Source organism: Schistocerca gregaria, chromosome 3, assembly GCF_023897955.1.
Source record: "Schistocerca gregaria isolate iqSchGreg1 chromosome 3, iqSchGreg1.2, whole genome shotgun sequence".
NCBI lineage: Eukaryota > Metazoa > Arthropoda > Insecta > Orthoptera > Acrididae > Schistocerca > Schistocerca gregaria.
The window spans coordinates 381,946,497-381,972,389 of NC_064922.1; the positions used below are offsets into that span (position 1 = coordinate 381,946,497).

The 25,893-nt window shown below is 38.2% G+C and overlaps 1 protein-coding gene across 1 annotated transcript in view; it reads left to right on the forward strand.

Annotated features, from left to right (window-relative positions):
* The window catches only part of LOC126355013 (serine/threonine-protein kinase PLK4), a 237,555-nt gene that overhangs the window by 70,907 nt on the left and 140,755 nt on the right, over nucleotides 1–25,893 (forward strand). Inside the window, exons 4-6 of the mRNA XM_050005153.1 lie at nucleotides 8,215–8,327; nucleotides 8,411–8,503; nucleotides 22,310–22,453. Coding sequence (XP_049861110.1) covers nucleotides 8,215–8,327; nucleotides 8,411–8,503; nucleotides 22,310–22,453 — 350 coding nt within the window. The remainder of the gene's footprint in view (nucleotides 1–8,214; nucleotides 8,328–8,410; nucleotides 8,504–22,309; nucleotides 22,454–25,893) is intronic.

The window sequence follows — 25,893 nt, forward strand, 5'->3', positions numbered from 1 at the left end:
ATAGATCATTTCATTTGCTGGCAGAGGAGTTGAGAAGACTAACTTTGTTCACGGAGTTTCAGTGACTCTCAGAAATTGCAGCATTGTTGCCAGAACTGATCATATCCCTCTGGTTCTGAGTCAAGTGGAAGGCTTGAACCAGAGATTTCGAAGGTTTTGTGACAAGCTAGGCTGTGACTTCTTAGACTTGACTGTGGATGTATCATATGACTGTGAATGTAAGAACCATCTAAACCAGTCAGACGTGCACTATGTATCACAGATTGCTACCTGTACAACTGATTATGTGTGTGTGGTGCCCAAAAGGTTTTTTATGTTTTGAGATTTTCAATACAGTCTAGGTAACAAGAGTTGTAGGAGATCCAGAAGTATCAGTATAAGATCTCAAGAAATGCTTTTCACAGGTGAGAGCACCAAAATGTTAGTGGTGAAGCATTCACAACAAAAGTGCCAGAGTTTGAAGTGCTCCTAATAAGCAGTGGAGCTCATGATACCATGTACTGGTATACTGGCTAGTGTATAGAAAGGGTAGGCAATTGGAAGTTTGTCACAGTAGACAAGTAATTCAAATCTACCGAGGTAGAAGTTGAAAATGTATGCAATATCATTTGGCCAGTACTCACAAGGAGAGGTCCCAGGTCCCCAGCAGGATCAACTTTTTGAAACTATATGGATGGTGATGTGGCTTAAGATCCCAGGTATCACATGCTGCAGCCATTCACCCAGGTGTGCCTCTGTTTGGGAGTAGTCGACGCAAAAAAAATTCAGAATATTACATGATGCCCGGTAGCCTTAATAGAGAAGAATTTTGTAGGCTAGTTTGCATGGTGTAATGGCTAGGGTAAGGCCCACATGCTGAAGGTTGTGGATTAAAATATTGTCAGGTGCCTTAATGTTTTATTTTTAAGCCTTTGTTGAAATGACTTTGATCATTATTTTGACTCAGTTAAATGATTTAAATGTAATTTTTTATTTCTATTACATTGTCACATTTTAATCATTGTGTGAATTTCTTCATTTGTTCTCATTTTTTCCTTATAGTATTTTGTTTCCACGGAATGTTTGTGAATGTGAATTTCATTATGTTTATCTGTTATAATATTTAAATATTTGAAAATGTCAATCTATCAGTTAAAAAAAATGAAATAATCTATTTATATTGACTGTGCTATAGTGTCAAAAATGTATTTTTCATTACAAGATGTGCAATTTTTTTATATTTTTTTTTTGTACAAACATTTAAAACATAGTCTAAATTCCTGATGTATTATGGACAAAATAATAAAAATGAAGATTTAAATAAAAGAAGGAATTATAATCTGAACAATTCAAGAGAAATGAGGAATACAGTAGAAATAACTAATGCAACAACATGCATGAAAAAATACGATGATAAAAACAGAAGAAATTAAATTCAAATTAATACAAAAAGTTAATCAAAATCATGTACAAAAAGAATGATAAGATGAAAAATGAGAGCAAATGAAGAAGCTAGTATGATGATTTAAATGATGTGAGAAAGGAATTGAATTAAAAAACCGCATCGAAACCAATTATTCAAATAAAAATATTGATCAAAGTAATTACAATAAAAAAAATTAAAAGAAAAATATAAATAAAGTACCTTACAAGATCCAAAACCACAACCTTCTGCATGCCAAGGCCTTACCCTATTCATTACACCACACAACCAGTCAATATGATATTACTATTTCAGTGCTGTTGAGCATCATGCTATATTCTGATATTTTTGTCAATATCTCGCAAACAAGGGCCTATCATATCTCGCAAACAAATGCCTATCAGGGTGAATGGCCACCAGGTGTGATAGTCAGGATACTAACCTACACAACCGCATAGATGGTTTCAAAAAGTCAGTCCTAGTGCTGCATACTTCTCCTTGTTAGTATCGTAGATGGCATAAAACTATGATTTGATTCTTCTATTGACCACAAGACCCAACGCGAGATGTAACTGAAAACTTTACAAGAAACCTCAGTTCATTAGTACTTAAGTTTCTTAGTCATACTGTATTGTTGGTGACTTTAATCATCCAACAATTGATCAGATAGTTACAGTTTTGCAAATGCTGTGCATGACAAGACATCCTGTGAAACTTTACTAAATGCCTTCTCTGAAATTACGTAGCTCTGATGTTTCGAAAACCCACTTGTGATGGAAATATAGTGGATCTAATGGCAACAACCTACTTAATCTCTTTGAGAATGTCCACGTTGAAACTGGTATAAGTGACCTCGAGGTAGTTGTAATACCTATGATTACCAAAGTATAAAGGGCAACTGAAACAAACTGAAAAATTTATGTGTTCAGCAAACTAGATGAAGACGCTGTAGCACCATATTTGAATGAGGAGCTCGAGACATTTTCTCTGAACACGAGAATGTTGAAGAACTATAACACAAGCTTAAAACAATAGTTGCACTTGACAGGTATGTACCTAGCAGAGGGTCCCTGCATAGTAGTTTAAATAAACAGAGACTATTGCATCACATGTGTAAAACAGAGCTTGGATGAAATGGTTTTGGCTGTCAAGCGGAGTAACCATCTGGAGCAATCTAAAGTGGAATGACCACATATATCAGATAGTTGGAAGAGCAGATGTTGGACTGTGATTCATAGAGAGAAACTCATCAGGGAATGTAGCTCAGCCACAAACGAATGGCTTACAAAATACTCATCAACCAGTTCTTGAGTAATGTTCATTAATCTGGGATGCTTAACAAGCAGGGTTAATAGAATGTATAGAAAAGCTCTACCAAAGATGATTGGAGACAGCACGGTGTCGAGGAGAGACTCCTGAGGAGAGCTAGCCCATGTGTACTAGTAACAAGGACTTCACAATAAATGCACCAAGGAATTCTAATACTGTTTTGGCAATGGTGGGACCTGAGGATGGTGGTAATGTGCCACTGAAACTAGTCTTGTGAGACAATAAAGACATTCTCAAGATACAACTGTGGTGGTATATTTTCTTGTTACCAAGTGCAGTGTTTTTTGTCACAGGGCCATTTATTCAGCGTGAGAATGTTAAGGAGATGTCTAACAAACTCCAGTGGTAGGTGCTACGAGAGAGAGAGAGAGAGAGAGAGAGAGAGAGAGAGAGAGAGAGAGAGAGAGAGAAAGAGAGAGAGACATTGTGTATCACAGATAGGTATACTGTTGAAGTTTTGAGAGTATATTACAAAAGAGTTGGGCAACGTATTACTTTCTTCTACATGTCTCGCAAAATGCCATGATGGGAAAATCAGAGAAATTAAATGTCATATGGATCTTTATTAACAATCATTCTAGCCCTGCGCCATTTATGAGTGCAACATGAAATGGATGGGGGTCAAAATAGTGGTACCAGAAAGTACCCTCTGCCACACACAATAAGATCCACTGTGATTAGCAGTTTAAAAAGCTTCTTAACATCTGGAGAATGAAATCCTTCACTGTATGTGTACGGGGATGAGGAAGGACTAGATTCTCAGAACAACATATAACTTTTAACTTAAAGTAGCTTACTACCTGCAGGTAGTGCACAAGGAAAACTTCATTGCCATTATGTCTCCCAGACCAATATCTGAAAAATCCTCCATAATTTTGATGCAGACACGTGTGTCACCACATTGCAAAAAAATCCTCAATTTTCTGTATAAAATGTTCATATCACAGTAAAGAATATTGTCCCACCATGTCTACATGACTTTTATAAATGTCTTTGAGACCAAATTACCTATGGAATATTGCTTGATGGAGCCTCAGTGATTTGAGTAGTTATTGCGCAGTATTATGTGTGCTGAAGCCGGTGTTACAGTCAGCACCATTGATTCTGTAACAAATGCAGAGTAGGAAGGCATAGTGTGCAGCTAATCTGTGACCATCATTGAGATCAGTTCGTGCAAGGTTGCTGTGAGGAACTGAAATAATAGTAGAACTTGTAAACAAATTCACAACCAGAAAGAAAACTGAAGACTTGTAAACCAATTTATAAATGTCTGACAGTAACGATAAACAAAATGCCTGCTGCTTGTTAACTTGCATAGTAGGCCAGAATATAGATATTGATGATATTATCCAGCGGGAGTTTAAATGTTTCCATTTGCTTTTGCTGTGTGGCAGATATCTAGAACCCATGCCCTTATTGCCTGCATCTAAGGCCGACAAACTATGTCTACTTCTGCATGACTACTCTGCATCAAACCAGTCTCAGGACTGAAGACAACAACAACTACTCTGCAATTCGCACTTAAATGCTTGGCAGAGGGTTAATCGAACCTCCTTTAGACTTTCTTAACTGTTCCACTCTCGGATAGCATGTGGGAAAGATGAACATTAAAGGCCTGATTTCACTTATTTTGTTATTATGAACATTTCCTCGTATGTATGTGGGTATCAACAAAATATTTTCACACTTGGAGGAGGAAGTTGGTGATTGAAATTTCGTGGAAAGATCTTGCTGCCACAAAAAATGCCTTTGTTTTAATAACTGCCACCCCGGATTGCATACCCATGACATGTTCTCCCGTTTCACAATAGTACAAAACCAGCTGCCCTTCCTTGAACTTTTTCTATGTCATTCATCAATCCTCTCCAGTAAGGATCCCATACTGTGCAACAGTAATTCAGAAGAAGAGAGACAGGTGATGTGTTGAGTTTCTGTATTATAGCTGTTGCAGCTTGTAAGTGTTCTGCCAGTGAAACACAGTCTTTGGTTTGCCTCCCCCATGTTTTCTATGTTATGGTTCCAGTTTAAGTTGTCTGTAATTATAATTCCTAGGTATTTAGTTGAATTGATAACCTTTAGTAGATTTGTACAATTTATCTTATAACCAAATTTTAATGGATTCCTTTTAGTACTCGTGTGGACCACTTCATACATTTTATTGTTTAGCCTCAATTGCTGCTTTTTGCGCTATGCACATACGGACATTGTGTCTAAATCATTTTACAGTTGGTTTTGAGCTTCTGGTGACTTCACCAGACAATAAATCTTCTGTTTTATTCAATAATTTTCCTTCAGTCAATGAAAACTGTGGCCCTTCTGGAAGGAAATCATGAATCCAATCGCACAGTTGTGACAACACTCCATAGGCATGCAATTTGATTGGAGGAAAACTATTAAAACCTTCTGGAAATCTAGTAATGTAGAATAAGTTTGAGATTGCCTGTTTATAGCACTCATTATTTCATGTGATTAAAGAGCCAGCTGTGTTTCACACGAATGATATTTTTTTGAACCTGTGCTGGCTGTGTGTTAGTAGATCATTTTCTTTGGGGTAATTTGTAAAGTTCAAACACAATATACTGTATTTACCTGATCATAAGATGAGTTTTTACCTACATTTGTTGTGTAAAGAAATATGAGGTCATCTTATATAGTAAAACTTTGTTTATAGGTTTTCCAATGGACTACAGAAAAAAAACTTATAAGTGTGAAAATGTATATATGAAATATAGCACAATACTATCAAATTAATTAGTAAACACAAATGAAAAATCCAGTAAATAAAAAGTTACATTCTACAGAACATTATATAGGCTTACTAGGTACCATGCTTAACAAAGATATAAAGAAAGATATAAACCTCTGTGCAAAAAAAAGTCTGTAATTTTCACTTGTTTTTGCCTTTGACACGGCAATAGCGCACACTGTACCCTGAAAGTGGTATAACTCTGTCATTATTTCATCAGAAATATTGTTGCACATGACAAATTGTTTAATTATTTCTAATGCATTTACTGCATTGTTAAATGTCGCAGAGAAATACTGAGGCTCTTCTGTATCATCCTCATCGCCAGTTTCCTCCTTGTCCTGGTCCTGTGATGCACATTGAACTATCTCAGCGATAGTCATGGGTTCTGTAGTGACGAGGTTTTCATCAACGTTCACATAATCCTCAAATGATGCCTACTCTTCAAGTCAATTCCATTTTTCATCATTAGGTGAAATATCGTCAGTATGATCATTTCCACCATGATCATGGACTTCATTTCCAAATCTGGCTTTTCGGAAACAGTTCCGAATGGTGTCGTCAGAAACTCTGTGCCATGAAGCTGTCAGAAGAAACAAACTCATTAATAATTTCTCGAAGTGTTCTTTGGCGCTGGTAGCACAACATGAAATAAATGCCAAATAAAAGTCTTACCTGTAAAATGTTTATTTTCATTTGTTCCTTTTTTTATGATGTTTACACACCTGATGGCATGCTGCATGAGCATTTTGCAATAATGCAACTTGTAATTTTGTATTACTCCGAGGTCAAGTGGCTGGAGCTCATGCATGCAATTCGCTGGAAAGACTTCCGCTGTCGTATTTCTCAAATAGGAAGTAAGGGGAGGATGTGCTGCACATCTCTCTGTGAACAATAAAATCTTCCGACCTGCTGCACCATTTTCGCATTGACTCTTCGAAGCCAGCTTTTGAAAACTTGTGTCATAATCCATGATTTCTTGTTACTAGTGAATTTTGTGGGAAGCTTGACAATGTTCTTAAAACAATGGATCTTGGCATATTTCCTGATCGTACGTGTGGAGAGCTTCTCACTCTCATCACTGTTAGCACATAACAGCACTGTTACACGTTGTTTACTTTGTTTTCCTCCGTGGCTGTTCTCGCCTTTGAATGCCATTGTGCAGTCAGGCATTACATTGTAAAACAATCCCGTCTCATCCGCACTGAAAATGTTTTTAAGGGCATATTGGGGTGTCAGTTCTTTCAAACTGGTTTCCTTCCAATCTCACACTGTCTCGGGATTGACACTTTTGCTTTTGCCACATACATTCTGATGCCGTGTCTTACCTTAAATTTGTGCAGCCAACCTGATGAAGCACTGAAATTTTCCACACCAAGTCGAATTTCAAATTCATTTGCTTTTTCACAAAGCATTGGGCCACTAATAGGTATGTCATTTGTCCTATGTTGCCTTAACCAATGCATCAAACAGTCTCCCATGTCTTCATATTTACCGCCCTGAATGTGTGTCCACTTACTAGTAGAAATTCCGAACACACATGCAATTTCATTTGCCTTTACTATTATAGAATTTAAAGTAGACACAGAAATTCCTAATTCCTTGGCAATATCCACTCGCTTTCAGTTACTGTTTTCCATCACAACTCTCAAAATTTGTAGCTTTTCAGCGATAGTAATGATTTTCTTTTTTCTTCCACTCATGTTACGAGTTCTCAAAAGAATTAAAAATACAGTAATACGGTACTATTGCGTATACAGTATGAGGTGTGATGTGTTTTGGGATTCCCGAGTGGCATGCAACAATTCTTGTCCAGTTGTGCCCTAGTTTGGCAGAAGCTGTGTAATTTCAGGAAAACAAGTGGATGCTACACCTACTACCAACCTTCCCTACAGCTATCACCACTGCCATAATAGTAAGCTTCATATGTTATACTGTGCTTTCCAATACTGCACAGTCTCCGTGTAACATCTGGTTTTTGTGATGACTCTATTAATGCAGTTAATACTGTTGTTGCATATCTGTGAATTTGTAAAACAATCTCAAGTTTGTCACATTAAAAATTAAGTGTTAGTTGGATTCGGATGCTCGCAACAAAGTGATTTTGTAGTTGGTGCTGTGTTAATAGATGCAGCTTAGGCCAGTATTATACTATCAAATTTTCTTTGACAATGGTCTTTGACATGGCGCAAAAGGGGGTAGTACACTGTCATCAAATAATTCGTCAAAGTTCCTTCATAACGACGACTTAATACTATTCTCTGCAGTTCAATTTTACTTACAGCAATGGTGGTGCAGTGTGCTGATGTTGGCAACACCATCTTCATATAATGCAAATGTTTTGTTATGAAATGTTCATTTTACAAGTATAACTAATTTACTGAGCGGACAAGGGTACTTACAAGAACCTGTCCACCATAGAGCAAGAACAGATTTAAGTATTTACTTTGTGGTGAAATGAAATTCCAGCTATGAATGGTTGTAAGAAAATTCATAATTATCCGCTATATTGTAGACAAGAGACTTTTAGAAGTAATGATTTTTATTTTTAAATTTTTTTTGTATTTTTAAAATTTAATTTTATCTTTATCGTTGCTGTGAGAGCAATAAATGTGTCCTCAGTTGTAGCAAATATTAGATTCCTGCAAATGAACATAACAATGACACTGTGAATAAATGAGCCTAGTCTTCCTGCATTTAATGCACAGCCATTTGACAGATACATTATTTGTCACAGCTGCCTACATCATACGCCAGGTTGTGGAGGGCCTTTTATACCTCCACTCTTTTGGAATTCTACACCGAGACATGTCACTGGCAAACTTGCTCCTCAATGCTGACATGCATGTTGTAAGTAATATTTATATCTTCAGTTGTGCAATGTGCATTATATTTGTTGTATTTGTTCATAAATGAAGAAATTTTTTTTCCAGAAAATTGCTGACTTTGGCCTAGCTACACAGCTGACACGTCCAGATGAGAAGCACATGACTATGTGTGGTACACCAAACTACATATCTCCAGAGGTTTGTTAAAAGTATTTCTTTTTTATTATTTTCTTAATATACACTGAGGTGGCAAAAGTCACAGAATAGTAATATGCACATATACAGATGGCGGTACTACCACATACACAAGATATAAAAGGACAGTGCATAGGTGGAGCTGTCATTTGTACTCAGGTGATTCATGTAAAAAGGTTTCTGATGTGATTATGACTGCATGATGGAAATTAACAGACTTTTAACATGGAATTGCAGTCGGAGCTAGATGCATATGACATTCCATTTCCGAAACCATTTGGGAATTAAGTATTTCGAAATCCACAGTGTCAAGAGAGTGCCAAGAATATCAAATTTCAGGCATTACCCCTCACCACGGACAACACGTTCACTTAGTGACTGAGAGCAGTGGTGTTTGTGTAGAGTTGTCAGTGCTAACAGATGCGCAACTCTCTGTAAAATAACTGCAGAAATCAATATGTGATGTACAATGAATGTATCCATTAGGACAGTGTGGGTAAATGTGGTGTTAATGGGCTGTGGCGACAGACGACTGACATGAGTGCCTTTAGTAACAGTATGACTGTGCCTGAGGCACCTCTCCTGGACTTGTGACTGTATCAGTGGTACCTAGACGACCGGGAAACTGTGGCCTAGTCAGATGAGTCGTGATTGCAGTTGGTAAGAGCAGATGGTAGGGTTTGAGCATAGCACAGATCCCACAAAGCCTTGAACCCAAGTTGTCAACAAGGCACTGTGCAAGCTGGTGCTGGCTCTATAATGGCATGGACTGTTTTTGCATTGAATGGACTGGTTCCTCTGGTCTAACTGAACCACCCATTGTCTGGAAATTGTTATTTTTGACTACTTGGAGACCCTGTTTCCAAACAATGATGGAACTTTTGTGAATGACAGTGTGCCATGTTAACAGGTGACAGTTGTTGTCAATTGTACAACATTCTGGACAATTCGAACTAATTCTTTAGCCACCCAGATCACCCAATGCGAATCCTACCAAACATTTATGGGACATAATCAGGAGGACAGTTCGTGGACAAAATCCTGCACCTGCAACACTTCCACAGTTATGGATGGCTAAAGAAACAGCATTGCTCAATATTTCTGAAAGTTGAGTTGCTGCTGCATACCATTCAAAAGGAGGTGCGACACCTTATTAGGAGGTATCCCATAACTTTTGTCACCTCAGGTGTATGTGTGTGTGTCTGTGTGTGTGCGTGCGCACTTAAATATGTCAGTGTGTGTGTGTGTGTGTGTGTGTGTGTGTGGAATAGCCCATGAATTCTTAGTTATATGCCCAGCAGGGGATTATTCTTTATATGCATGATGCCCCTGTCTTATATTCAGTGGCAGCATGGTTTTCTCAGTGACTGGAGCAAACTACTGTATCTTATCATATGGTATGCCATCACTCAATTTTCCATCTTTTAATTTTAACGTAATCTGCATTGCTTCACTTTTAACTTCAAAGCTTACTTGGCCTGAAGATCCGATGATTGCTGGTACCAGCCTAAACTAGCAATTTATTATTGAAATAGTGTGTGATAGTGCCAGGTAATAAAGCATTTCCAAAATAAGTCAGCTGAGTTGCAGTTATAAACAGGGGAAAATTGAATTCTGTAGTATTTGTCTCGTATTCCCTCCCCCCCCCCCCCCCTTCCTTTCTCTTTCTCCCTCTCTCTTTGTGTGTGTGTGTGTGTGTGTGTGTGTGTGTGTGTGTGTGTGTGTGTGTTTTCTCTGATTTGCCTACAACAGTTGTTAGATTTTGCAGGTGTATTGGAATGAATGTGAATGAGCAACACTGAGTTTTATTCTGCCTGCTGAGGGATGTTGTAGCTGGGCTAGAATGAGTGTGCTAAACTTTGCATCCTCGTAATGTTTCATTCATGATGTTTTACAATCATGTAAATTAGTTGGGGCTATGAATGTTACAAAGTATCTGGAATAGACACTTCCCCTTCTCCTCGGCACCTACTTTGTTTATGTAATTAAACTTCGCCCTTTATATAGAATCTTTTTCTTTTTCATGTTTGACTTGACAGCAAATGCTTTTCTCTGTTTGTACACAACAATGAGAAAACCATAACGTGCAGATGATGATGATGATTATGATGATGAAAGAGCTCCTAGCAAGAGGATCAGAAGACAACCTGACTGACGATTTGCATTGTTAAGTTAAAAATGATATGGATTGAGTAGAAGCAACATCACACCTAAATCAGAGATTCATGGAGATTTCGCAGGGCCATGGCTGGCTGGCTATGTGTAAACACAGCTGTCATCTAATGTTCAAGAGTAGCTTGGGTTGTTGTTCACTACAGCAGAGCCCTATTTCTGTTTTGCATGTGTAGTTGCGTTTTTTCATTCAGTCATTCATTCCATCACTGACTGTAGAATCCATGCACCAGGAGTACCTTCAGAATTGTCAAAGCATATATAAACAATTGGAAAAATGCTCCTATCGGAGCACAAAAAATGCGAATATGTTCCTGTTTATTTCAAAGGCTCTGATTGAAAAGTGTGGTACCAGCTGCCTCATTCTGCCTTCCTCAGAACCGTTTAAAATTTTTGTGCTTTCTTCAACATGCAACTCACCTCGAAATCCCACAGGCTCCATTAATTGTAACTTGCTCACACCCACTAGTCCATTACTGTAAGTACCTCATACCCATTCTCTTCCAATCGCTCTTTCTCATTCTCCCCCAATTCAATGTCATTATCTCTTTGTGCCTTTCAGTCATTGTCTCCTGTGTCACAGCCACAGTTCCCTTCATACTGCCCTGCTACTACAGTCTCCTCTCACTGTCACTGTCTTTTACTGCTAATATTTCATTCCTCTCTTCCTATTGCTGCTGTCTCTACTCATTGTCACTATCTCTCTCTTCCTCATTGTCATATACTCAATCTCTCATTATCACTGGCTCTCACCTACTTCCACCTCCTCTTCTCTCCTCCCTCCCACCGCCACTGTCTCCTTCATTTTTTTCGTAGCGCCATTCTGTCACTGTCAGCTACGTTCTACTGTCTCAGTGTCTATCTCGTTTGCTCTTTCTTTAACACAACCACTGTTTACTATCTTCCAGTGTTTGTTACTTTTCCATCTCTTTGCCAATTCCACTGTCTTCTACTCTTTCGGCAGAAAAAGTGCAAATATGTTGAAATGCCAAAATTTTTTGGGAAAATTTTAAAGGTGCTAAAATAATGCAAAACTAATTTTACATCTCAGACCGCATGGTACACACAAAAATATTTGGCATGTGCTTCAACATGCAGTTTCCAGGTAATAACGGAGACACTTAACAGCATATTTCTCGGTGCTACATTTTTTTTATAAACTACATTTTTGCCTCCCACTGGATTTTACGTGTGTATTTAATGTGTACAATTGGGTAACTTTTAACCCGTGTATCTCAGTAATGGATAAAGATATGAAGAAAATTTTTGAGTTTGTTCGAGACCAGAATCTTAGGAATACATCCTAAAAATCACAGCCATTTACTGAGCATATCCATCTTGGAATTCACATCTGGGTTTTTGTGCAAAAAAAAAAAAAAAAACATGTTTTTCAGGTGTTCCTCAATAACAGATAAAGATTTTTGAAAAAAAAGGAGGTGGCTCCTCTAGATAAGTGCCTAGAGAATATACCACTAAAATTTGAGCAATTTGCAATGTTATTTATTATTTAGATTTTGCCTCATCAGATTTTGTATGTAGAAATAGGGTAACTTTGAATGTCTATATCTTGGAAACTAATGAAGGTATCAAGATCCCCCCCCTCCCCCAGGTTTTGCGAGATCAGGCTCTTAGGAATATATTGTTTAAAATTTGCCCATATGCTGTGCATACCTGTTTTGGAATGAAACTGTAGTTTAAAAAAATCTTTTTTTTTTTTCAGTTTTCTTAGAAACCATCTATGAATTAATGGTGCTTCCTTAAGTTCCATCAAGCCCACCATAGACCACACCAGAAGAAAAAAGAATCAACCTATTTGCTCAATTTGCTTAAGCTGGAGGAAATGTGTAACATTCGTACTTTGATCCTGTAATGCAGGATAGTGACTCCAAGATGATCGCTCTGTTGGGTATTCAAATGGTCCCAAGCCCGAGGACTATAGAAAACACTTGACCCTACCTTTTTATCACCAATAGAACCTGAAATGTTAACTCCGGAAAAATCCCAATTCTATGCGCGGCAGGAACATATTAGGTATGCATGCTGTCACATGCATAATGATTAACAAAAGCAACCAAGTCATACATACCTAATCTGTACATTGTATTAACAGTATACTAACACTATACTAAGTCTGACAACTACTGGCTAACTAAACAATCTGTCTAAATGCACATGCTGTAAATGACACGAGGTTGCTGTTGCATTGTCAATATAAGTATATACTAATATAATAGAGGGAAACATTCCACGTGGGAAAAATATATCTAAAGTCAAAGATGATGTAACTTACCAAACGAAAGTGTTGGCATGTTGATAGACACACAAACAAACACAAACACACACACAAAATTCAAGCTTTCGCAACCGGCGGTTGCTTCATCAGGAAAGAGGGAAGGAGAGGGAAAGACGAAAGAATGTGGACTTTAAGGGAGAGGGTAAGGGGTCATTCCAATCCCGGGAGCGGAAAGACTTACCTTAGGGAAAAAAAAAGGACAGGTATACACTTGCGCACACACACACACATATCCATCCGCACATATACAGACACAAGCAGACATGAAATATGTGTGCGAGTGTATACGTGTCCTTTTTTCCCCCTAAGGTAAGTCTTTCCACTCCCGGGATTGGAATGACTCCTTACCCTCTCCCTTAAAACCCACATCCTTTCGTCTTTCCCTCTCATTCCCTCTTTCCTGATGAAGCAACCGTTGGTTGCGAAAGCTTGAATTTTGTGTTTGTTTGTGTGTCTGTCAACATGCCAATGCTTTTGTTTGATAAGTTACATCATCTTTTGTTTTTAAGCATATACTAATGTTGACAACATAACAGAAACCTTAATGCCACCTCATGTAGCATATGCATTTAGACACTGGATGGTTAATACTACCAAATGCTTTATGAAAAGATTTGTAATTGTTGTTACAAGGAAATAAAGGAAGATAATTAGTTAATATCTTCTTATGCAATGGCAATATATCCTTTTTTCCAGACGGAAGGGTTTTACGACTCACGTGGTAACTAAGTTTCAAATCTTGATTGAGATTTGTCCTTTGAATTAGGTATTAAGTAGAGTTGCTTGTCAATTGCCCTTTGTTTGTTTTTTGGGAAAGCAAGACTGAAAGTGTAAGAATGTGTTTAAGAAAGCATTAATTTGTCATCTACACCGTCTGCTTTATCAGTTTCTCATTGCTTTATCAGTTTCTCGTTGCTGTTCGTCCCGGAATTTCTCTCTACATATCATGAATGGGCCATTGTTTATGTTTTTGTGGTACAGTACATTTCTTCAGTGTTCTTTGTGTAACTGATCATTGTATTTTATTGTTAATTTTCAGTCATCGTGATGAAATGTATCAATGACCACCGTTTAACTATAAATCACCCGTCTGTGCCTATTGCACTATGTCCTTCAATCCTCTTAGGACGTTATACTGTGGGACATCATCCAAAGCTACATATATCTCTAGGCATGCTCGATCAATTCTACTTGGCAGAATATCAACACTCAACTTTCCCTAACATTGATTTTCCACTTAAATCTCTATACTTTATTGCAACTATCTCTTGCCGCTTTATGAAGCTTCTTGTGCCTTTTTCTAATGCTCTTTTATGGCACAGATTTCGAACAGCTGCTCACCATGATACGCAGTAATCTGAAGGGTCTGGGACATAACTCCATTTCTTGCATTATAGCCACTCTCCCTTTTGTCTTACAGTTTCTACAGTAGCACGATATGCTGATGTAGTCATCAAGATGAATATGTTGTATTTCAGAAATTTCCACATGACCTTGTAGTACAACATATACACTGATGTTCCATTGATTCTTTTTTTTTCCTGTGTGAATATGAGGAATTTATTTTTGTTAATATGACTTCTCGTGTTCGAAGGCCCTAAATTCATTTCCTTTTATATTCATCGAAACAACTACTAGCAAAACAGAATATCTCAACTTGAACCAAGCCACGAATTTTAAAGAAAATGCATTTAATGCTTGCCAATGAAACATCAGAAGCCTCATCAATAAAAAGATGAATTTCTCTTACTCATACAACAAAAGTAATAGACAAATGGAATAGCAGCAGATATGTTGCTCATGTTAGAAGATCAAATGGAAACTCTTGAAACTGAACATAATTAAATTTATTCTGCAGCTCCGTCTTTCAGATGATTCTGTCCTAAAAACACTTAAGAGAATATGTTGGAAGTCTGTGGGATACTATGGATGCTTCTTTGGTCACTGCAGTTGGAAGACGAGAATATATCAACTATGGCCTGCAACTGTGTAGGAGACTAACTTAAAATATGTAGAAGAAGGTGCAAAGATGCCACATCATAAAGTATGAAATCCCTCTGATAACTGGAGCTGGAGTGACAGATATTTATACACAGGCAGTCTTGAAAGAAGTGAAAACAGACGATCCCACAAAATATCCAACAGTTTCAAGAAAAGTAAATTTAATTTCTCTCGTCAGAACGACATGGGAAGGGAAGAAGAAATAGATGGTTGTGCAAGATACTCTACTCATTCCTCCATAGGCTCAGTGCCTTTGTAAAATTACTACTATGTTTGTAGCAATAGTACAGGGGTATCCATATTATCTGACTTCATCTGTGAAGCAAATGAAACACAGTTTTAAGTGAACTTAATGGAAAAATTTTGTTGCCGCGATACTAACAACCAATACACTTGGATCTGAAATACAGGTGCATTTGCTGTTAGAAAATTAATAACCAATGAAACTAGTACCTTATTTAATCTGTGCTTCACGGTTAATAATCTTTTTAAGGTTCTGTACTTCAATTAGTAAAAATGGAACCCTTACGGGATCGCTTTGTTGTCCATCCATCTGTCCGACCGACCGACTGTTAAGTCTGCTTTCTCTTAGAAACGTATAGACATATCAAGCTGAAATTTATGTCACATACTAAGGTCTAAGGTCCCTTGGTGGTGTAAAAAAATTAGACTGCTAAATCAATGCAAACAAAAAATACGGACATTTATGTCACATATGTTGATGCTTGCAAACTCCCTCATCAAAACCTATTGACATACAATAATAAAATTTGGCAATAAACGAGGTTTCACAGTACAAGTAAAGGCTGAAATCTGAAAATTGTTAATTTGTATTTACATTACTTGATATACACTGATGGAAAAAAATACATCAGCAAAAAATAATTAATGTATAGTAATGAAATTTTGGGAATTCGCTTGTCCAGATAACATATTTAAGTAATTAACATTGCTAGAATACGAGTTAATGTAAGCACGAGATAAACCATAGTATATGTGAAATGTTGGTACATTAATAACCAGTGCAACTGTCAAAATGTTGAATGCAGCAGAGCAAACATGCATGCATTATTTTGTACAGGTGCCAGATGTCAGTTTGTGGGATGGAGTTCCGTAACTATTGCACTTGGACGGTCAATACAGGAAGGGTATAATTCCAGTTGTTGCTGACCACATGTGCTCAATTGGAGACAGATCTGATTATCGAGCAGGCCAAGGCAGCATATCAATACTATGTAGAGCATGTTGGATTACATCAACTTGATGTGGGTGAGTGTTATCCTGTTGGAAAACACTCCTTGGAATGCTCTTCATAAATGGCAGTACAACAGTTCGAATCACCAGATTGACATTCAGATTTGCAGTCAGGGTGCTCTGGATAATCTCGAGAATGTTCTTGCTGTCATACGAAATTGCATCCCAGACCTAGGTCCAGATGTAGGTCCCAGTGCGTGTAGCACACAGACAGGTTGGTTTCAGGGCTTTAACTGACCTCTTCTTAACCAAAACAAAGCCATTATTGGCACCAAGGCAGAACCAGCTTTCTTCAGAAAACACAACGGAACTCCTTCCTGCCCTCCAATGAGCTCTTGCTTGACACCACTGAAGTCACTAATGGTGGTGGTTTGGGGTCAGTGAAATTCATGCTCAGGGCATCTTGGCTCAGAGCTGTTCTTGAAGTAACCAATTTGTAACAGAGTGTTGTGTCACTATGGTGCCAACTGCTGATCAAATTTCCATTGCAGATGCAGTATGATGCACCAGAGCGATATACAAACACTATGATCTTCCCTCTTGGTAGTGCCACATGGCCTTCTGGAGCCCAGTATTCTTGTGACCACTGCTGCAAACAGTCATGTTCATTGGCTACATTCCTGCCAAGTCTTTCTGCAGTATCACAGAAGGAACATTGGCCTTCTCATAGCACTATTCATGACCTTGTTCAAACTCGGTTGAATGTTGATAATGCCACCTTTGTTGCCTTTAAAGACATTCTTGACTAACACCAACTCACCATGTTCAATCTCACAGGTAACTAACACTCTCGACCATTACGGCGTGTATTTGAAGCAAACCTGATTTGCATCCTCATAGTGGTGCAACTAGTGCTATTCTTATATAAGAGCCGCAAAATTTGAATAGGGGTCATCTTTCAGATTGTGAAAGATGTCTACAAACTTTCGTTTATGTTGCAGAACTCCTTCTTGATGTTGCTATTTATTTTCCATCAGTGTGTGTGTGTGTGTGTGTGTATGTGTGTGTGTGTGTGTGTGTGTGTGTGTGTGTGTGTGTGTAATTCTTCTGTGTGTGTCTGTCTGTTAAGACCCCTTTTCCCCATGAACAGGTAGATGTATTCAGTTGAAATTTATATCACATACTAAGGTCTTTGGTCCCTTGGCAACGTAAAAAACTGGAAGTTTCTAGGTCAACACTATCAAAAGATATGGCCATTTATGTCGCATGTTTTGATACATGCAAACTCACTCATCAAAATGTATGGGGTACTTCCTGTTGACCTAGACTCAATAAATGTGGCAGGAACCAAGGTTAGAAAGTACAAGTAAAGGAAAAAATAAAAAAAAAGTTAATTTTTAACTATACAAAAAAATAATTCCCTCCTCCAATTGTCAGTCTGTCCATCTATTGTTAAGACTCCTTTTTGTCAAGAATTGTGATAGCAAATGTAAAATTGCGCAAAAAAATTTAAACATAAAATTAAAATCTTATAATTATATTTTCCCCGAGACATTTAAGTCTCATCTTTATCTACGATAATGATGGAAGCTGAAGAAATGAATTAAAATTTGTGCTGTAGCCGCAACTTGAAACCAGGCCTCGTTGGTTACTGGGCAGAAATACTGACCATTATACAACTGCAGCAGTATGCTCAACATTGCTGCATGAACTACCCAAGTTGAGTGCCCTCCTCAACCCAAACTTCAAGACACTTGGGGAAAATATAAGATCTATAAGATCACCGCATGTACAGGACTCCCCCATTACGTCCAACACTAGGGTGCTGTTCCAACGTCAGAGAGCCCTCGAAATAGTGACAGTTGAGGGGGAAAATAAGCTGAAGTTTTTGTTGGGGATGGCACTTGGGTAGTCCGTTCAGCAATGTTGACCATAGTGCTGCAGTGGTGTAATGGTCAACATTTCTGCCTAGTAAGCAAGGAGACCTGAGTTTGAGTCCTATGACAGCACAGATATTCATTTCTTGAGCTTCCATCATTATTGTAATAAAATTAAAACATTATTGGCAGTCTTGGAATTCAGTGACTAATATCCTGACCTACATGAAAAAAAAGATGAGATTCATACCACTGGAATAGTTAGTTTACTTGACAATAATTATGCTAGTCCATAGGCACCGAATTATAAGTTCACTTTACCAACCAGTCCCCACCTCCCCCTGGTGCCCTCCCCACTCCTGCTCCCCAGACATAGTGAGCTTGGCAGAACAGTAAGCATAGTCCACTTCGTTATTTGGGAGGGTCCGGAAATATAGTGTCGTCATCAATGGATATAGTGACTAGTTAAGATGTAAGAAAATGATGTCGACTGACTCGGAGAATAAGAACAAACTAATGGTTGCTTGGGAATAAATGGGGCAGCTATCTGTTCTTGTGTGATGGGTCAGCCAGAGATTTTATGTGGCAGCAAATAAACCTCACCTCTTTAAGTACGTCCATTTTAAGACTAGTATTAGTGCCCGTGGAGCAGCTATAGTAGCAATGATCGCTGAAAGAACAAATACCATCTGAAAAGTGAAAGAATATATACATATTTAGCAAGTTAGACAAAGAAGCAGTAGTGTCACATCTCAAACAGAACCCAAAATACAAGTTTATTTTTACCCACCTCCACCAACTGTTGTAAAGATGTTCTCAGTCTGAAGGTTGGTTTGAACACTATAGCACTTTTCTAGGCATGGTCATACAAGAGTCATCCCCCTATCGTATGAAAGTGACATATGCATTCAGTTATAAGGGTACTTACAGGTTAATACAGGATCCAAACTGTGGTAACACTTACAATTTTTCACATATATAATAGATGTTACTAATAGATGTTACCATGGATGAAATAAACAAATTTCTAATGGAAAAACCCAAGAACTGACTGAGAGTTGAACTCTGGACCTATGGATGTGTAGTGTGACACTTAGCCACTGAGCTACACTTTGAATATACTTTGTAGAGCTATACTCGTTTTATGTATAGCATTCTGTGTGAGCAAGTAGCCAAACTGCCGAACTGAGACCAACTGCAAACTTGACCACCCAGGTATCGAACACGCTGCTCACTACAATACAAATGACTTAACAGCTGCTTCAACATCTAGTCCATTTGGATACTCCTTTCCAGCACAAGTTTCTCTCAACTGCACAGGTGGAAATTCTCTCTCCAGTATATCTTTCGCTCTCACAATCCCCCTGGCCTAAATCTCCCCTAACCTGTTTCCCACTTCATTTCCTTCCTCTCATCTCTCTATGTCTTTCCTCCCCCTTCCAAATCTTATACTGCCTTCTCCCACCACTCTTCCTCCCCCCAACACCCCTGTTTTCTACTTTTCCACCCCTCTCCCTCTCACTTCCCCATCTCCCTCTTAATCTCCATCTTCCTCATCCTTCTTCATGGTCCCCATTTCTATATCTCTTGTTTTCTCTACCCTGTGAACTCCTTCTGTCTTTTTGTGCAGCCACTGAATCTTCTGCTGAAAGACCTCCCTTGCTCTATCCCAGTACTGCGTCTTTGTTTTGTGCATCCTTCCCTACCTCCTTCTCGACAGACAAATGGTCTCAATAATTAATAATAATAGGATGTCTGCAAAACTGATCAAAATGGTAGTTTCTTAGGAAAGGCAACCATTTTACAGTAAACCAAATATTCAGTAGAGTGGTGGCGGCGAGTACATCTGCAATAATATGGCCCTCCTGCATGTGAAAATAATGCAATGACTATGTTTATTGTATATATTGTATTGTATGTATTATTGCTTCATGATTGAAACGGCTACTCCACCTGGGATCACACTTTACTGTTATTCAAAGAGTTTAGCTATATCTTAGTAGGTTCTTTTTCTCAGTCTTGCAATTGAACTGTGGGTCCAGAATACTTTTAAACAGTAATGATGATGTCCAAAATTATGAATTAGAATTCTATGTGTTAGTGGGACCATTGATATTGTTACCACAGTAACCAAAGATTCTACAACACGCCTTTCTCACAATTTTTGCACTACTTTCTGTTTTCGGATGCACGAGTTTGATATTGCTGTATGTAATTAATAATCTTGTTTTCACTTTAAATCACTGTTAATTCTTACTAAGTCTTATACTTTTACAGTTGTGATCATTAATGGATCTTTTCTGTTCACATCCATAGTCATTACTGACTGAGAAATTTTCATTGTGATATATGATTCTTACAGTTATAGTTTGTCTTGCATTTTATGTAGGTATTGGTAACTGACATTTCTCAAATTTAATTAATTGCTTCTATTGTAATTAATGTTGATAATGCAGTGTTAATAGATACTGTATATGTTATCTAATTTCGTAAAAGAAGACACCTACAATGCAAATACTTTTCTTCATTAATGAATTCTCACTTTTATTTCTCAGAGATTAAAGTACAGACTACATATTGCAAAATTTAAAATCAACAATATTAGGGAAAGGATAGATTGCTGTTCACCGTAAAAATTACATGTTGAGTTGCAGACAGGCACAACGAAGGAGTTCTTCAGAAAAGAAAACACACACACATTCATACAAGCAAGCACACATCACACGCACACATACATGACCGCCACCTCTGGCAACTCAGACCACAATGCAATTGTTACGTTGTGTGGCAATCTGTAGTGGGGTATGGATGGGGGAGGGTTAGCAGAGTATGTAAGGACTAGGTGGAGACATGAGGAGACTACCAGGTGCAGTATCAGGGGGCTGTGAGGTGGGGGGTGGGGGCAGGGGGGGGGAGAAAAGAAGCAAGGAAGGGGAAAGATTTGCTGGTGCATTGGCTGAGGGCAGCAAACGATGAGGATGAGGGGACGTGAATAGGAAAGAGGTGATAGTGTTGGGTGCAGGGTATGGGGACAGTTGGGTTACCATAGGGTGAGTCCAGGATAATTTTGGAAGTGGAGAATGTGTTGTAAGGATAATTTCCATCTTTGCTGTTCAGATAAGCTGGTGGTGAAGCTCGGACCTGAATGCAGCTGTAACATTGAGTGGCCTTCTGGAGTGGGACAAGGAAGGGGGAGGGATAGGAGGGTATGAGTGGGGAGAGAGAAGAGCACTGTCTGCGATGCTCACCCATGCAGCTCTTCTTTCTCCCCCATATTTACCGTGCTATACCTCCCCCTACTCTGCTCCACTTCATATTGCCACTCAACGTGACCATCGCATACTGATCGGAGCTGCCAGAGATGGCGGTCATGTGTGCATGATGTGTACTTGCTTGTGTGAATGTGTGTGTTTCTTCTTTTTCACAGACGGGTTTGGCCAAAAGATGAATATGTAACAGTCTTCTTATTGTGCCTGTCTGCAACTCAATGTGTCATCTTTATGGTGATTAGCAATCTGTCCTTTCCCTTATATTGTTGATATTCCAGCCTGGAGTTCCATTGCTTAAAAATTTAAAATTAGGTTATTATGCTGATGTGAATTCTTTTGTGGCCATCCAACTGAACTGATACAAGTCTCCGCAGGAACTGACACATCTCTTTACAACACAAAAAATATTCATTTACTTGAATTTTTGTAATAATAAGCAATGAGCTCTGGACACAGATGGAAGCATCTTCTTGCAATACATGGCTGACCAATTGGCTGCAAGTTGTCCCAGCATCTGTATGTCACGAAAAAGTGCCAGAAGACTCGTCATCGATGTCAAGACTCCATGTGATACACGAAACAATCATAAAGGACATTTACATTTTGTAGCATTTACAAAATATCGTTAATGTAATAAATTGTCAATAATGTATTGAACCAAATGCATTAAACTAATGTACCATGTATCATAGGAGCAGTGAAATTCATAGTGAACCAGCTTAAAAGTGAAACACTACAATACCTGAGCAGTAGAAGTAATTAGTCTTACTGCTGGTGCTCTAGTTTTTTATTATTATTGTACAAATAAGAACCTAGGTCTTCTAATTCATGAAAGATTTCATTGCAAATGAAAGAATGAATTAATGTCATGAAGCAGAAGGGAAACACGGATTACTTAAGTCAATGAATATAATAGTTCTGCCAAATTTATGTCATTGCAAGTAGTTGTAAATGGATACTTGTTGCTACCACTAAGTGATCATAATTTGTCATTTGTTCCCAGGTTGCAACACGTAGCTCACATGGGATGGAAGCTGATGTTTGGGGAGTTGGTTGCATGCTTTATACTCTCTTAGTTGGTAAACCACCATTTGATACAGCTGCTGTGAAAAGTACACTAACAAGAGTGGTGATGTCCAACTATGAGGTATTAATTGCCTTTTGTTTATTTATTCATTCATTCCTTTTTCTTAATTGCTTTAAATAATTTCTTGTTCTAGTCTTGAAACTGTTTCCAAGAAACCCAAAGTTTTTCTTCCCTCTACCCCCGTTCAATCTTATAAAGCTTTGATTGTGCATACATCACACAGTCTAAGTTCATTATTTCTGCCTGATTGTATTTGCAGAGTAACTCTGCTGTGGTTTGGACTCAACTTTGACACAGGTAAGTCATGGCCATAAATATGCTTGAAGTAATTATGCACTTCCAGTATGCGCCTATTTGCAGATTTTAAATTCTCTTAGCAACACTGAAGATAATCAATTATCTCGGAACTTGTACGATCCAAATAAAATACACAAACATAAAGTGACTGCTTGCAGATTTACTTCATTAGCAACAAACTATATGAGTGTCAGTTGTAAATGAGTGACTTGACTGTACAGAAACATTGTTCCATCATGATGCACAGAACTAATAAGTGCCTAGGACTAAAGGATTGAAAAGAGTCATAAAAAATCATAGAAACAATAACTTTATGTTCATATCAATATGCAACAACATTGGTAAAACTAGAATATTATCTCTGCCACCCAGCTGAATCGATGTCCTTGCTGAAGGAGATGTCATAAAGATTAAAGAGATTTTCGTATCAGCTGTAGAGCAACTCAGGTCATCTGCTGCATTACATAACTCTGCTGTATGGTTTTATTTTGTCATCCAGTATGATAAAGTATTCCAGTTGTATTTTGTAATACATAACAAACAAACCCACTGTTTCATGAGTTGGAGTGAGAAACAATAGATCCTCACTTTGGTAGGCAGATTAGGGAACTTGAAAGGGAAATGAATAGCTTGATGTTGCAAGAATAGGAATTAATTAAGTGCAGTAGCTGGAAAAATGGTATTTCTGGTTCTGCGAGTACAGGGTTATCAACACAAAATGAAATTGTGATAACTCATAGTAGGACCAATAACGCAAAAAAAAAAAAAAAAGGGAAGGAATGTGGGTAAACCACGTTGGATGGCATAATGAGAGCATTGGGGTATGTTTATGCTGCAGCCTCACTGCTCACTGCTGGTACACTGCATTTCCGTACTTGATGGGAGCAATGTTAAATTCATGCTGCATCTTCACTGTTGGCATATTGCTGGTCTTGTAGGCACCTTCCTTTCACTACCAATCTTGTTTCCAGCCAGGAATCTTAATTCACTAATTGAGTGGATTACTTGCAGTATATGAAGCAAAAGCAACATTCCCTGCGTCGTATGATGAGGATAATAGTGGTTTGTTTACACCAAGTCATTATTGACAAGGAGAAAAGAGGAGCTGTAAGGATGCATCCTTTCAATGCAAATCACCCACACTGCAGATACATTCAAGAGTTCTAACAGCACAAAAATTATCCCTAGCACTTTTTCCAACAGTTAACAAATCTCAAAACAAATTTTCCAGTTCATTTTAAATATTGATCCAGAACAGTTGAAGATATGAATCTTTGTCCCAATGTTATTAATTTAATTTCAGTGGAAGAGCGATTCACAAGCCTACTGACTCTGTGGTAATATTTTGTCAGTTTTTATCCATCTCTATCACAATGCGTTTTCCATATTTTAAAGTCTGTAAGAAACACTTTTTTTTTTTTTCGAAAAGTTGTCTCCAAAATTCAAGCGTGTCTTATAATCGAAATTAATATAAAAATATCCAGTGTTTGATTTAAAATTCTCATCAGTCTCCAAATGGCCATATATTTTATGCCGCAGAAATCCTATTGCTATCGGGCCACAATGGGTCAGCTGGCAGCAGCAGCACACCGATGTGACAAACATGAGTTGCGGGGATTCACAAGCTTGCTAACACGGTCTCCCTCCTGCCCAACTGTCACAAACCCAGAACACTGTATCCTGTGAGGCATCATTGTAGTCTATGGTACCAATAAATGGGAAATAAAAGTAATTTGTGTTACCAGTAGCAGTGCAATATTTTTGTTAGTAGCTAGTTTCATAGCGGAAAAAAATAAAAGGTATTCATATGATGTGAGCTATAAATAGAAAGTAATAACATATGCTGAAGAACAGGGAAATGGAGAAGCTGAGCGGCATTTTGGTCCTCCACCAACAGAAAAAAATGACAATTTGTGATTGATGGGCTAGTAAAGAAGAAGTGAAAAAAAATGAAGAAAACTAACTGTACAAAAAGAAAACTGAATGCTAGATGGCCAAAACTAGAATGGTATATTGCAGTGGATTCAAGGACACCGTCAAAATGACAATGGAATTAATACAGAAATGATTCAAATACACACTCATAAGCTAGTACTACAGAGGAACTTGACAGACTTAAGGGTAGAGTTTTTGGTTGTTGGTTGGTTATGAAACGTTATGGACTTAGCATGTGAAACAAAACCAATTTCCCCCCTCTTAAATAATTTCGGGCATGTAGCTGGATCCTGTCGACATTCTTCTATGATATTTCGACCCAGAGACATCCAGCCATCTTCAGGTGAGTAGATAACTACTGAAGAGCCCAGATGCATTCACAATATTTATGCCGAATCTTGCACATGTGAAATGTGCTGGTGCCGTACAGCACATGCGTCAGGTGATAACATGAATCAGACAGCCAAGTTGTGTGTGGTGCCTCTGGTGGAAGAAGTAAGAGACCATCTAATCGTTGAGTATCGAAAGACCCTGTCAGTTCTGCTGTGACTGGACAATTTTAATTATAAGATTCCAATTTTTGTCCCATTAAAAGCCATTGTCACTTAATAAGATTATTGGCAAGACTTTTTCCACCTGTTCTTTGATAACTGCATTCCAAAAACTAGAAACTGGAGCTAAATTTTTGTCCTATTGTTTCCCATTGACTGTCCCATGAGAAATGGAAATAGCGAGCATTTACAAAAGTCCTCGTGAGCGTGGTGCCACAGATATATGCCAGACGACACGAACTGTCCAGTAACGTTGTACAGAACACAAAAGATACACGTGTCGTCAGCCGTCATTAAAATCAGCAGTAGCAGAATGCTATATTTCCATGGGACACTCAATGGAATACAATTGAACAAAAATTTTAACACCTGTTTCTGGGATTCAGTAAATGAAGAATCGACGGAAAGATGTCTCACCGATAATCTTATAAATTGTGATCACGTCTTTCAACTGTATAAAAATTGGAATCCTGTAACTAAAATTATCCAGTGAGAGCAGAATGAGGCCAGCATACACAAATCAACTGTCGCACACATGTCATCACCTGACGCATGCACCATAAGACACCAGCGCATTTCTCGTATGCGGGACTTGGCATAAATACCATGAATGCATCTGGGTTCTTCAGTAACTGTCCACTCGCCTGAAGATGGCTGGAAGTCTCTGGCCAAAATATTGTGGCAGAATGTTGATGGTACCCGGATGCACACCTGAAA